This window comes from Ciconia boyciana, chromosome 2, assembly GCF_034638445.1.
Source record: "Ciconia boyciana chromosome 2, ASM3463844v1, whole genome shotgun sequence".
Classification (NCBI taxonomy): domain Eukaryota; kingdom Metazoa; phylum Chordata; class Aves; order Ciconiiformes; family Ciconiidae; genus Ciconia; species Ciconia boyciana.
This window is the reverse complement of record NC_132935.1, coordinates 32563963-32580169: the sequence shown is the minus strand read 5'-3', so window position 1 is coordinate 32580169 and position 16207 is coordinate 32563963. Positions and strand designations below refer to the sequence as shown.

Genomic DNA, 16207 nt, shown 5'->3' with positions numbered 1-16207 from the left:
TAAAGAAAGCACACCTCCACTGCTTTTAGTGAGCAGCTGGTCCAGAATGGCACTGCACTGTTTTTACAAGTTGCCTGCTCATAGTATTTGACCTGGAACTGAACATCACTGCAAACCCTAAGAATAATGCCTTGCACTGCTAAGTCTAAGTTTAGCATCATTCCCTATTGCACAAGCTAACTCATCACACACCCCATTTCACAACTGTAATCATCAAACAAAAAAATACATATATTCATAACTGCTCTAAGTACTGTTCATGCCCCAGTCCAAGTTTAATGGATCAGTTCTGTTTAACAGATTAGCCTGGTAAACTTTTCAAACTCCATGCTTAAGGATTGGTCTAGTTGATACCCAGCAGGTTACTGTTACATCAGGTTTGGCACATCATAGCTTGGCCATCAGCACAGAAACCACTCAGAATAATTCAGAGCTTAAATAGCTATTAATAATGCAATTCACAATTTTTCATTCTGCATTGCCAGATAAAAACTGGATCAGGATATTGAAGAGGGGAAAGTCCAAGCACTGGCTTGCATACTGCTTGTTCCCAGCTGTCAATCCCCAGGCGTACACTTTAGCTAGGGAGCTGTGATACAGCATTATTATTAAGGAGCCATCACACCCCTCAGGAATGCTGCTGCCACCACCTTGTATGAAGGAGAAACGACCTCTCTAGTGGCATTGCCTTGGAACAGGCAGACTACAAAAGTTTAGTTATTTTACTTGATGCTTGCTGTGTCCTCGACTTATCAGTTCTCCCTCCCAAAGAGCTTAAAAAGTCTTCTCTGCTCCTCTTGACAACACACAGAGGTCTTCCTTTGACTTCTGTATCCCTCTTCCCATTCCATATTTTCACTTTCTCAAAAGATGCTTCTTGAATAGGAAAGTAGTTTTCATTGGGGATGGGAGGGAAGTACATTTCGGTGATTCACCAGTGCGAAGTTTGCTCTTGAATTGTAAATAAGAAACAGGAGCATATTAAAGACTTCACGTACCAGTGTGCTAGAACAGAATTAAAGACAACCGTAAATTTATTCCAGTAAAGCTCTCCCTTTTGCCATTTACTCCAAAAACACTCCCTTGCCACTGCAGGAAGCACTCAACAGGTTGCTCTGCAGATTCCACTGACACTTCAGTTGCTTTCCTTCTTACACAATCTCCAAAAATCTTTCACACCAAAAAACCTGCTCAGTGACAGACATGCAAGCCAACCAAAACCATTCAGCTTCAGAGCATTAATTCCAACAGTTTTCACTTGCTACTGTTTAGAAATATGCAGAAACTAATTCTCCCTATCACCGCTGCTCATCAACCATAGCACTCATGTTCATCTACAATCCACACAGAAAGGTATCAAAGCATGATGCCCCAAATACTCTTTAAGGGTGGTGTAAGTTTCCCAATTAAAGATTCAGGCAGTGTCTGTGATTTATCACAGAATGGTTTGGGTTGGAAGAGACCTTTAAAGGTCATCTAGTCCAACCCCCCTGCAACAAGCAGGGACATCGTCAACTAGATCAGGTTGCTCAGAGCCCCATCCAACCTGACCTTGAATGTTTCCAGGATGGGGCATCTACCACCTCTCTGGGCAACCTGTTCCAGTGTTCCACCACCCTCATTGTAAAAAATGTCTTCCTTATATCTATCTAGTCTGAATCTACCCTCTTTTAGTTTAAAACCATTACTCCTTGTCCTATCACAACAGACTCTACTAAAAACTCTGTCCCCATCTTTCTTAAAACCCCCTTTAAGTACTGAAAGGCCACAATAAGGTCTCCCCGCAGCCTTCTCTTCTCCAGGCTGAACAGCCACAACTCCCTCAGCGTTCCCTCATAGGAGAGGTGTTCCATCCCTCTGATCATTTTTGTGGCCCTCCTCTGGACCCGCTCCAACAGCTCCATGTCCTTCTTGTGCTGAGGGCTCCAGAGCTGGACACAGTACTGCAGGTGGGGTCTCTCCAGAGCAGAGTAGAGGGGCAGAATCACCTCCCTCGACCTGCTGGCCACGCTTCTTTTGATGCGGCCCAGGATACAGCTGGCTTTCTGGGCTGTGAGCGCACATTGCCGGTCCACTTTTTCATCCACCAGTACCCCCAAGTCCTTCTCCGCAGAGCTGCTCTCAATCCCTTCATCCCTCAGCCTGTACTGATACCGGGGGTTGCCCTGACCCAGAACAATCTGCAGGAACAAATTATACACTTAATAGCGTGAACAACTTGCAACTCAGAAGCTGGTGTTCCAAGCAATACACCCAAGACAGGTACATTAGGCAAAAGGCTCACCTACCATCCCAGCCATGCTCTCAGAGCACCAACTGCCTTTCCCACAGGACTGCTGGACTGTTAAAACCAAGTCTTCACAACCATGATTCGTGGGGACACATACTGAACAAGTACCCCCATACACACTCCAGCAAAGCCATGAAACTCTTGCTTCTTTACAGAAGCGCTCTGTGCTGTCTAACCAACCTAACCAGCGGGCAGTTTGTGTGGCACTGCGTGTGGTGGCAGTGTCCTGCAACGTATGCAGCATCTCTCCAGCAGTTGTTACATGCCTGGTGAGCTTCTGTTTTTTTTCCTCCCTTGATGGGAAACACAACTAAACAAGTTTATATGGAATGGCAGCACTGGTTGCTGGAACTGAGTAATAAAGCATGCACTTGCAGTAGACTTATTTCTCTGAACAAATTAACTGTTGGAGACACTGCAGTTCAAAACTGAATTCTGCCCCTAACATTAAATATTCAGAGATTCTTCCAGAAAAGAACATAGTTGAATGAGTATTTAAAGAGTAACACAAAGGACAGGAAAGCAGGACTTGTTCATATCTAGAAATTGAGATCTTATTCAAAAAGAGACATTCAGCCACTGCATTTTACTTTTCCAAAGAAGTTTACTAGTACCTGCTTAGCATCCACACTCATTCTGCTAGACTGAGTAAAGGCTAACATGTTTTCTAGCAAGGCACTGAACCCAGAAAGGACCATTATTTAGACTGATCTGCAGTGCTGGCAAAGCATCAAGATCAGTACACAAAGCTCAAGTAGCAGTTCACAAGATACAGACAGGTCTCACTGCTGTACCTCAGCATTTGCTAGAAGTGCATTAAGAAATGAAAATGTGTTTCAGAAAAGGCTAGTATTTAAGATTGATTCCTAGAAACAGTTATTGAAATGATAGCAGCAACTGTTTATTCCATCTTCAGATTCTTCACATGAGGTTTAAAGCGGGTGTCCAGAACACACCTTTACTGCAGTTAAGGATTGATTTATTGGAGAAAACAAAAGTAAAGTTTTAAAGTCTTCCCCTCCTTCCAAATTACTGCACTTAAACCATATGACAGTAGTAGCCAGCTAGAAGCCACAACAGAGTTTTTAGCAGTTAAGCTACACAAATTAAAGGCCAACTTCTGTGGAGCACAGGATCACACACACATACATCCTTAACTTGGGTTTAGGGTGTGTGTCCCCAGCCCAAGCTGGGGCTGAGGTCCCCACACACCCTGAAGCAGGATCTGGTAGGGAAGACAGCATGCAGGGATCCAAACATGGCCTGAGACCTGGGAGAAGTAGGGAGCCAGACCCATGCTGTGCTTAGTCTTGCTCAACAAGAAGATCAGGGATGAGCAACTGCTTGGCAGGCAGCAGCACAACCCCAACTTGCCATTTCAGACACATCACCTGGCCTTCTTCAGATGTCCAGACAGTTATCTCTTTGGGATTCTCTGCAGTAACTTCTGCTCCCTGCTCCTTCAAGTGACTCTGGAGGTGGTGACAGACCACATGGCAATGCTCTAGATACAGCAGGTGGACGCATCCAGTACGCATCCCTTGCTCAAGGGCCCGTGCGCTACCTACTTGGGGCACTATAGCTGCGCAGCACCTGAAGAGTCTGCCTAGGGAGTGGACACAAAGGGCTGCCACAACCTAGAGGACAAGAAGGTAAAAGAAATACCAGGTAGGCAGGCAGGCACCAGAGCAGTCCTGGGAGAAGAGAAAGACAAGAACTCATTGCAGGTCTATCCTTTCACTCAAGATCAAATCCCCTCCAAAAAACCAAAAATTTTGGAGCACAACGCTGCCAGTGGCTTGTCGAGGAGATGAAACACACAGCGTGAATGGTGCTTTTAAGAGCTCATGGCTCCAAGCAAAGCACGTTGCAGTAAAATGGCCTGTTTTCTTTCTGCCAAGACAGTAACATCTGGCAACAGGAAAGCCAATATTTAAATGAGGCTCCTTCCCCACCCCATGCACTAGGCTGGTACATCTCCTGATGCTCCTCATCCCTGAACGCACATCAGCTGCTCAGCAAGCCTCTTCAGGGACTGCCTAGCACAGATTTGAGTGGTGCTATGGAAACAGCATGCAGCAGCGTGTGATCCACTCATGTGGACTGAAGCCTGTGTTCAGGCATAAAACTGAGCTTTGCAAACAGTAATCACAGCACACAGAAGAGTCAGCAGGTTAGTTAAAAACAGCTGTTGATCTGGGGGCTTCTGCTCTGCTTTCATCCTGCTTCTTGAGACTCCTCAGATGTAGGCAGAACACTTTTGAGCTCTGCTGAAGGGATATGTCTTCTAGAGAGTAATACAGCGACTAGAGAGCAAGACGCGCTTCAGCCAGAGTGAGCTGTGCCCATTTCACAGCCCCTACCCTTCTTTTGGGTTGGAAGTACTGGTTCCTACTCACAGGACAGCTTCTTTAAAAATGCTTATAGGCAAGTCCTTGTACAACTCCACTCCTGGGAGTCTGTGTGAGTGGACATATCAGGACCCTAGACTACTCTGCAGAGACTACAGGGGACCAGAATACGCAAGTTTAGAGAAATGGCCTTCTTCAAAGGCACCCCTTCCTGCCAGTGGCTGCAGATGTGCACTATTATACAAGTATTCCCAGGGACTGGACTGCTGTACCACACTGCAATGAACGTCAGACAGCGATGACTCGAGTGGAAGTATCAGGGGGGTTTCTTTTAAATTCTGCTATCCTGATCAAGTTAATCAAGACTTTCTAATGCCATGATGTGATACATGTTTAGGCAGAGAGCAGTTGAAGAGACAGGAACGAGTAGGATTGCTTTTTGCTCATCTTGGAACTCCTGCTAGTAGTTTAAAGTACTTTAGAAAAAAGTAAACAAAGCAAAACAGACATGAGCAACATCCCCAGTGTTCACAGCTGAAACATGCAGTTTTGCCACGCTAAATAACAGCTAAGCAGCATTACTTACAAAGCTTGTTTTTCAACGTTTTTGAGGTTTTTCTCACGAACCGAGATCACTGCCAAGCATGGGCTCTGATCCTAGCGAAGCACAGGGAAAGCACCTGACTGAAAACACCAACTCCAGCCCAGGTTGCCTCCCTTGGCACATCTTTTCATCCATATCCCAGGGGGCTCTGATGAGCCATATCTTAGGGGGCTCTGATGAAACTCCACTCCCCTCTAGCTGCTAGAGAAGGGAAAGCAAAACAGGAAAAAACCTGCTGTTCTGCCTCTGCTATCCTCTCCCACCACCCCCAGCAAGCTGCAGCTGCTCACCAGCCTCTTTGTTAGCAGTGGTGCTGCTAGTAACAGGCCATAAGCTCTGAACCAACTTTGCAAGGCCTGAGGACTAGAGGCTTGTCAGGCTGGCTCTGTCTGAACTCTTCTTGATTTGCCTGCAGCTTTGTTTTACTTGATGTATCTCGGAAAGTAGAGACACAGGATGTGACAGTAGAGGCATGGTATGATAAGTAATAGGGCACAGGGTTGACACTGGAGACCCCACAGCTGTAAGTCAGTCATCAATTGCCAATGGAGATCTGCAGCTGGACAAACTATTTTAGAGGTAACAAAGAGCAAAGAAATAATATCTAACATACATAAAAGGCACTTTATATAATAATTTGGATGTAATATGGGGCTTGCACAGCAATGAAAGAAAGAGCAAATGTGCAAAAAGCAAACAAAACAGAAGGACCCCAGTGGATCCTACAGTGAGGAAGGAGCCATCAACATCCTATTCCTTCCAGCAAAGGAGTCTCAATACTGACAACTTGCTATAATAGCCCTGCCACCACCAAAATGACACTACCAGCCCCAGAAGCCCGGGGAAGGATGAGAATAACACCAGGAAAAGGTGTAGAAACTAAGTGCATACAGTGTTACCTTTATTATTACCAAGACTTCATCTGCACAAATAGTCTTTTTCTGTAATAAGATCTAAACTAATAATCATTCTTGAATTAGATTGTTAAAATTTCAATTACACTAACAATAAATTATTGGCTTTCTTATTTATATATATACACACACACAAAGCGTGCTTCCTCTTTGCCTATGAACTTTTTAAGCGTAGCACAAGTTTGTTGTGCTGCTGGTAGGGTACAAGCAGGAGAGGGGCAGTTCAGAAGCCTGTCACTCCGAACCGTGTGTGGCACAGCATGTTCCTACAGACCTCAATTCTGCAGAAATTAATGGAGCATCCCAGGCTCAGCCAAGGCAGTGTATACATTTGCTGGAGCACTCCACTGTCAGTGAGCATCCAAGGACACTTATTGCTCTGCTCTCACACTCTGCAATAAAGAAGTCAGCTTGTAAAACAGGAAAGCTGCCTCTTTCAGTGACAGCATTCACATCACAATAGCAGCACTAGTTTCTCGCTAGATAGCATCAATCCACCCCTTTCTGTTTGGGAGCAAGTAATAGCACAATGAGCTATGTTTTTCCACACACCAGCATTTGCCTGGCAGCCAGTGTAGTCTCCGCTGCACTCCCCCCCCCCCCCCGCTCAGGGGCAACTGGCTGCAGACTCATGCAGATGATTGCCACCACTTGGAGCTGCAATAGCAGGAAAATCCATACAGCTGTCTACACCTCTGCCAGATAAGTGTTTTCATAGCAGGGCAACAATATTCAATGTCAGTTACCCTAGCTCATGGTATCACTTTGCCAAACTGCCAAAGCCAACACACAGCTACATGTTCTTTCAACTCTCTTAACCAGAGGCAGAGCAGAAGGAGGAAGAGGAGCAAGAGGAAGTGGCAGGAGTGACACTGAACCTTCAGGAGAGATCCAGATTAGAAAGTTATGGGTAGCTGGTCTGTTACTGCAGCCCTTTTCAAAAGAGAAGGCTTGTGGTTGAAAGCATACCCTCCAACACAAGGTTTTTGAGTGAAGGCTCCCAATCCCTCTGGCTAATACACGCCCAAATGTGAGGGACTTTGAAGATGCTCACTACCTTTAACAGGAGAGAAAGCTGTCCCTCTGGAGCCTTAAATTGAAGCTGACACAGAGTGACAGTTTTGGCTGAACAAGAGCATTTCAATTTAGTGCTTAATCTCACTTAATGCTTGCTTTCCCTTTCAGTCACCCTTTGTTTGACATTTTTCTGCTTACTCACTGCAGGATATTAAAAGAAGGGTAAACAACTCCTTTCCTCCATAGAGCAAATCTCAAATCAGAAGTGCCCATATTACAAAGACTCCAGTGGAGGCAACAGTGGAGTCATCATCATCCTACCTGGAGGTGAGCTTCTCTTAAAAACGTGAAAAACCTCACACCCATCAGATGCCTGCTGCACAGGGTTCAGCAACCGACACTGTTGTTCTTTCCTATTAAACTAAGAATGGAGTTGTTTGGGTTTTCTTCTTTTGAAAGCTGGTCAAGAAAACATTGGCTTTCAAGAAGACTCCCTGCACTGTATCTGCTGCCATGGAAACATCACTTTTTGAAGAGATACAGCTGATATCCTCCTTTACCTACTGTCATGTCCAGCACCCTCAGGAATCAGCAATCCACAAACAATTTTCATTGCAAACCTAGTCCCTTGACTTCACACAAGACTTCTCTGTACTGGCTGAGGGGCTCCCTCCCCATGAAAATTGTCTGGACCCCTTCCTGTTAAAGGAGCAAACAGTCATGAATGAAGAAGACAAAGCCTACCCAGCACCCCAGCCTTTACAACACTCAGGGCAACCAAAGCAGCTTTCAGGGTGCTCTCACCCAGCAGGGTCAGTGCATGGCAGAAAGCATCAGAAGCCCCAACACCCGTTTCCCTTGCCATCTGGCTCCTCCCAGGACTACGCTGAGATCTGGTTCAAGGAGCAGAGGCTGTTAGTCAAGGGCTACTGTATTTAGCAGCTGTAGAAGACAAGGGGGGGGGGGAAAATGCACGTACAAGATAGACAGGAGCAAGAAAATGAATACAAATAAAATTCCCAAGGCGGACTAGTGCAGTACGTGGTTACCGCCAGCCCCTGCAGATGGAAGGGACCATGTTCAGAAGTCTCCAGGCACAGCTGAAAGCAGCTCAATAGCACTCGTGCCCAGGCCAGCTTTAGGAGAGGTGTTAACATATGGCAGCCAACTTCAGCCATAAAAATCAGCTGTTCCCACTTTACCCACAAAGCACCCAGATCAAGCAGAGCAAGGCACTTGCCCAGCCTGCGCCAGTGCAGTTCTTAAACTGGAGCCAAGGCGCAGTGCTTTGTTTCGAGCCAGCAAGGTCAGACCAAGCCTCTGAGGGCTCCCGTCTTTTAGATGGGCGTTTGCAGTGGAAGAAGGGGGAACCCATGGGCTGTTTCACAGGGCTTCAAAGTGTGGGAAACTGGAACAAACAGGACTTGCATCAATTTCATGTCAGTGGGATTTTAAAAACCCTGAGCAGTTACAGCTTAGCCTCATTGGAGGATCAAAGGAAGCAGATCCTTAGCTAAGCTCTCCCTACCCTGAAAGGTCTGAGAGCAGGCTTTACTCTGGCTGGGTGAAGGATTGTCTTGACTGCATGTGACAGCGCTGGTTATAGGGAACAGGGACAGAAGATCCATGCATACCACAAGCAACAGACTCTTTCCACTGTTGGAAAGCCAGGTGGGCTCCCTCCTCCGCAAGCGGGTCTGAGCATGAATGAAGAGTTCAAGTTACCCTTCAATGCCCAAGCGTTGGAGAGGGCAGGAACAGCTGACACTGCTCCAGCCTCCAGCTGCCCATCCCGTGCTGACGCATGGGCAGCTGCTTATGCATCAGCTGCTCCAGCATCCCTCCAACACAGTGCACCAATCCCCTGCATTTCAGTACCGGCTGAGGGGGGAGGATAGCAATGCCATTAAATAACTCACATAACACCACCCTGTCAAGCCAGGACCCTCAGCCTGAGTCAGAACAATTAGATTCCCCCCCCCCCCCCCCCCGCCCAGAGTTTTTCATGCAAGAGAGGGGAAGACTTGCTGTGGTTCAAGGGACCTACTGATGTAAGTGTTCTGCTATTTTTTTCCTCTTTCATCTTCAAGTCACAGCTACAGACACTGAGTTCAGTGAAATCATTCTTCCTTTGCAGTTCTGACAACAGCTGTCCACTCTTATTTACTTACAAGTGTTTGATTTCACAATTGTACATTAAAGAAAAAAAATTCTTACCTACAGTACTGCAAGTACCTAGTGATAAAGAAAACAAATAAAGCAGTAGAAAAAAGTGCAGCTTCGTCCATTAGGACAATGGGGGAAACCTTGTCCTACTGCCAGCAACAAGTCCTTTCCTCACAAAAGCAACATTGAAATCCATTTTGTCAGCCTCAGAAATGCAAGTCAAGGCTCTAGGAAAAGAAAGGCTCATATACTCTCTCAAGAAATCATGTGTAGCGTTTTGGGACTCCTAAGTCCCACAAAGCCAGAAGATTTTGAAAGACACCAGGTTACGTAAGTGAAGAGCTGCTGAAGCATAAGAGGAACCCCCTAAACACAACATCAGAGATGCAGTATTACTAGATAACCGTTTGTGCCATGCTGCATGTCTTCATAAGACTGCTCAATGGCACAGTCTCCTCATTCAGAGCACATCAGCACACTGCTTCTATACTGCTGGGGCAGCTTCATCCTTATTTTTCCAGTGGTGAACTGTACCAGCACTAACAGTAACAGTGGCAAGCCACAGAGAGACTCTTTTTGCAAGCAAAACCAGGTACATGATTTTTTTTTTTTTTTTTTTGGGGGGGGGGGAGACAGAATCTTTGTGAAAACACAACTGCAGTTATTAGTCCATTCAGCAACTGAGTCCACACAGTGAAAGACCAGATTTTTGTTTGTGGCAACTTAAGGCAAAGCAATAGAACAAGGGACTCCTCATCTCAGGAGAATATTATATCCATTTGGCTTAAGCCAACACTACTGTTTTGGTGCTTGTAATCACAGAGCAAGAGGCCCAAGCACAAGCTTTCCAGAGCAGCTGGAGTACACCGAGCACCATGTAGAGACATATAGCCAGAACATCCGTTTGCTGAAAACAAAGACACTTCAAGTGAAAAATTGCTCAATGGTTCTGATGCTGATGATGGTAGGCTAGTAACAACTGTTTAAGGACTGCTGCCATACCTGACCGCTCGAGAAAGAGGGACGACTTAAACACGTTGTACACCTGGAGTATTAGCCTTATTAGTTTGGCTGCAGTCTTAACTATAATCTAGATTTTCTTCCCACCTCCTAACTTTCGCTAGCTGAGAAAGCTGTCATCATAACAATGAAAAGTGCAGCCTCTGACTCACACTTTTAAACAAATTAATTTCTGGTTAGAGGAGGCAATCCAGGATGTTTAAGCCAGCCTCCGAGACAGGACCTGGCAGCCTGGATTTTAGCCAAGTATGTGGCTTTGGTGAGTAATACCGTATCATCAAGTACAGTTTCCAATGCAAGCACTGCAGTTTGCCAGGGACGTAGGTCTTTGAAGGCTAACTAGCAGGGTATTAGAAGCCATTAATTGAACAAGCACAAGTGTGTTGGCTATGCCAGATTTTCCCGCTGTACCTGCAGGTCTTCACCTCACCCAAAAGAGAAAATAGCATAATCACCTCCAAAAAGGCGGCAGAGGAAGAAAGTGTTGCACCATGTTTGCTCCATAACAGTCACTTATGTCACACTAGATACACTAGCCCAATATACAACCTGAGGTGCGATACCCTCTTCATACAAAGCAGTATTTATACAAAAATAAGTTCAATAGCAAAACAAGCCTCTAGAGAGTGTCAGCATTGTCACTAAAGCTTTTCAAAAGACCACAGTATTTTACTCCCCTTTTCCATTAGAAGTTGTTTAAGACCCTGCAGTTGCAATAAAGGTGTTTGCCTTTTAATAGGCTCAAACACAAAGAAAGAACTTCAGGACAAATACTGAAATCTGTGTTAATGCTCCTGCAGTTGGAATTAAAATCCTGATCCAACTGACAGTTGTGCAGTTTTCTGGCTGAATGGTTCTGTTTGTCGGTCCCCAAGAGTAGGGTTTGGGAGTTCGTTTTCTGTTGTTTTTTTTTTTTAAAATTTATATATATATTGAAGATAGACACAGGACTTCAGAATGCTTGAAGGAACCTCCCTGAGGAGGTTCAGCCCCTCATCAGACTATCTCCTGCTCCAGCAAAGATAACTTGCCCTTTTCTCTATATACAGAGAAACTCAGAAGTCATTGCTAATTGTACAAGTGTACTACAGCAGCCTCGAAACACTTAAACAAGAGTACAGACAGATCAAGGTTGGTGCCTGAACCAGCTCACGTGGCAGAGCAGAAAGCTTGACCACAGAGTCAAGGGTTACGCTCCCAGCACCTCCTGTGCCTCTAACACCGCTGCTGCCACAAGTGAACACTTCCTACGGTCCCGAGCACACTCAGCAGGAAAACGCTGAAGGAAATCAGTCCAAGGGTGCAGACGCTGAGCTGGGCCGAGCAGCCCTACCAGCTTACTCAAACAGAGTAGCTTATTGACCCCGGCCTGCCTTACTTCTTCTGGTGGGAAGCAGGTGATGTGTAGTTCAGTAGTACACCGTATAAAAGACTCCAACTGATACATGGATCAGCAGGATATATGTAATACACCTTTGCAGGAGAAGCTTTTATAGCAAGAGATCCTGCTTTGCCCGCATTCAGGTCAGCCCTCATCAAGGCACCAACTACTCTCTTGGGCAGAAGTCCCAGGGTCTTTTCGTTTTAAACAAACCACGAAGTTTAGGGAGAGCGTTGCAACCACGGCAGCTAGGACAAGTCTTCCCCAGGCAAAATGCACACCGCTGAAGCGCCGTCCCCTTCCGCGGCCGACAGAGCCATGCAGGCGGCCCCCCGGAGGTGCCAGCCCTGCTACCGCTCAGGAGCCGAGGAGCGGCTGCCAAAATGGAGCTGCCAGCTGCTGAGCAGCCCTGGGATGGACAGAATTAAGAGGGAATAAACCGCACAGACAGTGCGGGTTAATCAAAAGTTACACACTCGTAAAATGGAAGCGCGCTACTTTTACTCCTAGGTGAAACCAGAAAGTTTATTCTCCCCCCGAGCCCGGTGGGAAGGTCGGCATTTACTGCCCGCGCCCTCCGCCCGGGGAGCGGCAGCGCCCACGGCGGGGACGGGGGCCGCCCCGGGCTCCGCCGCCCGCCCCGGCGCGAAGCCAGCACCGGTCCCCCGGTTCCGCATTTTCTGAGCTGACGGCGCGGCGGGAGGCGCAGCCTTGCGGCAGGCCGGGGCGACCCCCTCCCGCACCGGCCCCGGGCTCCAGCCGAGCTGCCTCAGCCGGGCGCGCTCAGCTCTCGCAGCGGAACCCCTCACGCCCGCCACGGGAGTCACCTGGTGAGGGGAACTCCCTCCCCCGCGCCCGGCCCCGGAGGGGACGCAGCGTGCGCCGAGCCGGGCCCGCCGCGGGCTGGCAGGGCCGAGCTGGGCAGGGCAGGTCCGCGCCGGGCGGAAGGGCTGCGAGAGGAACCGCCGTTCCCCCGCCGCACGGCAGCGCCGGGCACCGCCACCCACCGCGGGGGGCCGCCTGAGGCGAGGCGCAGCGGCAGCCCCCGCCCTACCTTGGTCCCTCGGGGGCTCCATGGCGGCCCCGGCGCCGGTCCCGGCTCTCCGCGCCTCGGCTCGCCAACCGCCGCCTCCCCCCGCCGGCTGCTGGTTGGCAGCGGAGGCGCCGCCCGGGCCCGCGGGGGCGGGGCCGCCGCACGTCAGTCAGCGGCCCGCCCCGCCGCGCCCAGGTGAGGGCGGCCGGGGAGCGCGGCCCGGCCGGGGCCCGCAGCTGGCGGGGCGGCAGTCCGGGCAGTGCGGTCCCGGCCCGGCAGCCGCCGCGACCCGGCGCGGCTTACGTCCTGGAACGCTGAAGAGATCAGAACCGGCCGAACGAACCCGTCGTGTACCGGCTCTTCGCGTTAGGCGACCGCAGCGCTGTTAAGCCGGTAGTAGGAGTCCTAAAGCTGGACGGAGGGGCTTGTTCCACGCAGCCCCCGTTTCTCCGGCCGCAGTGCTCGCCCCTCGGGCAAGCCCTTACCTGTAGTATAGTCGCTCTCCGGGGCAGCCTCTGGCTCCCCGTGCAGCGCTTCCGCGCCGCGGGCGGCCCTGCGCGGTGGGGCGGCGCGGCCCTGCGCGGCTGTTCAGCCGGCTGCCCGGGCCGGGTGGGGGAAGGCGGGACCAGCCTGCGGTCTGTAATTAATAGTCCGAGCAGGAAGAGGCGGCATAAGCACGGTGACTGAAGACGGCCAGCTGTGCTGCTGTGGAAGCCGCCGTTGTCGGCGGTTCTCCCTTCTGTTTGTTGTGCCTTTGCTGGCAAAGCATACGCACCCTGACAACTTGCACCGCGTTTCGGAAATTAAACTGTGATTTTATTTTCACTTCGGAGATTCCCCTGCGAGACTCGCTAGCACTTACACCAGGCAAACCGATGCATTGTGGCTGCGTTAATAACAGTCGAAAAGAAAACCACCACCAACTATCCTGGCTGCAGTCTGAACTCTTGCTATTAAAATATTGCTAAGTGCAGAGAAGTTTTCATTACGTAGTTTGCCCAGCAAGCTGCTTTACAAGACTACCAGGAATATTAAGCTACCAAATAGATCTTTTACTCCACCCTTTTCAAATCCCTGGCCTTGACATCTATGGATTTGTTTGTTTGAAAAGATCAATGTGTGCGCAGAACGAGCGGCAAGGCCTCTGCAGTGTGGGGCTGTGTGAATAGCCAGATTGTCACCAGCGTTCAGCATGCACGGTCACATGCTAAAGCACAGCACAATAGCAAGCCAGGAGGTGCCAACTCAGGATGTCCTTGCTTTGGATGACAAACAGCAGCAGCAAATCCAGGTTTTTTTCAATCTATGAAGCTGAGGAACGTGAGCTTTTGCTAGCGTAAAGGAACGCTTGTTATATTCTAGGATCTGCATAGCTGCAGCAGGAGGTTGTTACAATGGTGCCATAAAAATAGCAAGCAGATCAGAATATATCCCTGCATGTTTATACCTTGTTTCATCTCGTAGCACAGAAATTTGCTCAAATATATGATTCTCACCACAAGCTCATCCCACATATCTCAGTTATGTTTTACGACTGTTTCAAAAAATAAACTCAAAGAGGTATTTGAGAAGGTACATCTGCTTTTTTTTAAAAAGAAAAAAAAGAATAGATTTTTTTCTCAAGTACTCCACCTGAAGTCCCAAGCTTTCCCACTGAGCAGCTGATATGTGATACATGATGTGTAATCACAGTGGAAGAATATCAACAGCATTAAAATTTGCCCCCTTTTGCAGCTGCTTCACACTAGCAGCAGCCCTGGCAGCACTGAAACACCGGTCAGGAACCAACCTGCAGAGCAGTGAAGCTGTCAGCATCTCACTGCTTCTTTTAGGGGCAGGGCTATTTCACCAGCGCATCCCAAAAAGCAAGAGCTAGCCACCAGGAAAGGGGTATTATCTGGGGAGCTGATTCAGTACCCTCTGCCAGTGAAACTCCCACCAGCCCACGTGAGTCCATGGCACTACCCGGAGTGGAGCACTGCTGACTCGTTCACTGCCCGCCCCGCTGAGGAATGCCCTGTTCAATACAGGTGTAGCCGTAATGTACACGGCATTGCACCAATTTTGCTGAACTCAGTGTCTAAGTTTAGAAATCCCCCCTTCCCAGTTCCCTCAGGCACTCTGCAGTTCGATCTCCCTAGCAGCTGTGGCCCACTCAAAGTCGCGACGGGGCTACCTGTGGGATCAGAGCCCAACCAGGTCCCCAGCTGTCTTGGCCAGAAAGATTTTACACAGGAAAACACTCAAAACCCACCATCTCCAAATACGATGACGTATTCCCTTTTTACACATAGCCCTGACTAGCGAGGAGACGGAATCATTGTAATGAGCATCTGTTACTCGAACCGATGCCTATTAAAACTACTATGACTATTGCCTATGGGCTCAATTATGATCGTAGAATATAAACACATGAACTCAGAAGAAAAGACTGAATCTGTTGTGAAGGTCTTGTTGTCTTTATGAAAGGGGACAAAAGTGAAGGACAACGGGACTAGGGGTGTACTGAGCTACTGAGCTTTGTGCCCGTGACTTTTTCTTTCCTTCAGCCAGTTATAAAAACAAAAACAAAGATGTACATGTATATAAGGCAAGCCTATTCGAACTTGACACTACCTACCTAAATACAAGACTTCAAAATGCTTTGTCCTGAGTGGGACTGGACCTGTCCTGTGCAAAGGACATTTATTGTATGGGAATACGAGTAGAGCAGCAAATGCAGAAGCAGCTCACGTTACAGCTGTATGTCACGTTTCATTTCACACTCACAACAATTGAGCTTTCCCAGTGCTCTGCCATACAGATAGGCCAGATCTCCTGCTGCGCAGGCAGAGCCCAGTTTTAAAATATATTCGCCCTAGATCAGACGTCTATTGCAAATAACAGGCAAGGCAGTCAGAAGTGAATAAAGGCCAAGGTTTCAAATAATTAATACTGCCAAGGTCATTGAAGAATCCAGATTTAAGATGAGTAACTATTTTTCAAAGAACCTTGCTGCCCTTTAGCTTTCCTGCCGTAGTTACAAATGCCATTATCTCCGAACAGATACCTTCCTATGTGCAGAGAGCTGAATCGGGTGATGATAGGTTATACTAGTTCAGGGTAGCTGTTGTGCTGATCTAATGGCAAACACAAACAAGACTGTATAACTGTAAGTGTGCTGAGTGGGCTGTGTCTACTGAGAGCCAAGTCCCAAAGCATTTGAGACCTGAATCATGTAGGTCACATAACCTCAGCACTCGAAAGTGCTAAAGAAATCTGTCCCCAATCCTTTGCCTTGCCAGAGTTGTAGTACTTTACTTGGCACAGAATGTCCTCCATTCATTCACAGCCTTGAGTCACCTTCTGGGAGAAATCCTTCCTAAGGAACATGTCCAATGCTTTATTTCAAAATGCAGTAAAAGAGCACCATCAGCTTGGCTCCTTTATAA

The 16207-nt window shown here is 48.1% G+C and overlaps 1 protein-coding gene across 3 annotated transcripts in view; it reads right to left on the bottom strand.

The window, feature by feature from the left end:
• Nucleotides 1-13408, bottom strand: part of TPD52 (tumor protein D52) — a 132461-nt gene extending 119053 nt beyond the window's left edge. For 2 of the 3 annotated variants that reach the window (XM_072852301.1, XM_072852299.1), the window contains exon 1: nucleotides 12798-12934. In XM_072852301.1, coding sequence (XP_072708402.1) covers nucleotides 12798-12819 — 22 coding nt within the window. In that variant the 5' untranslated portion in view covers nucleotides 12820-12934. Of the gene's footprint in view, nucleotides 1-12797; nucleotides 12935-13261 lie in introns of those variants that run through there. The other variant, XM_072852300.1, reaches the window with a different exon arrangement.
• Between the last annotated feature and the right edge of the window lie 2799 nt (nucleotides 13409-16207).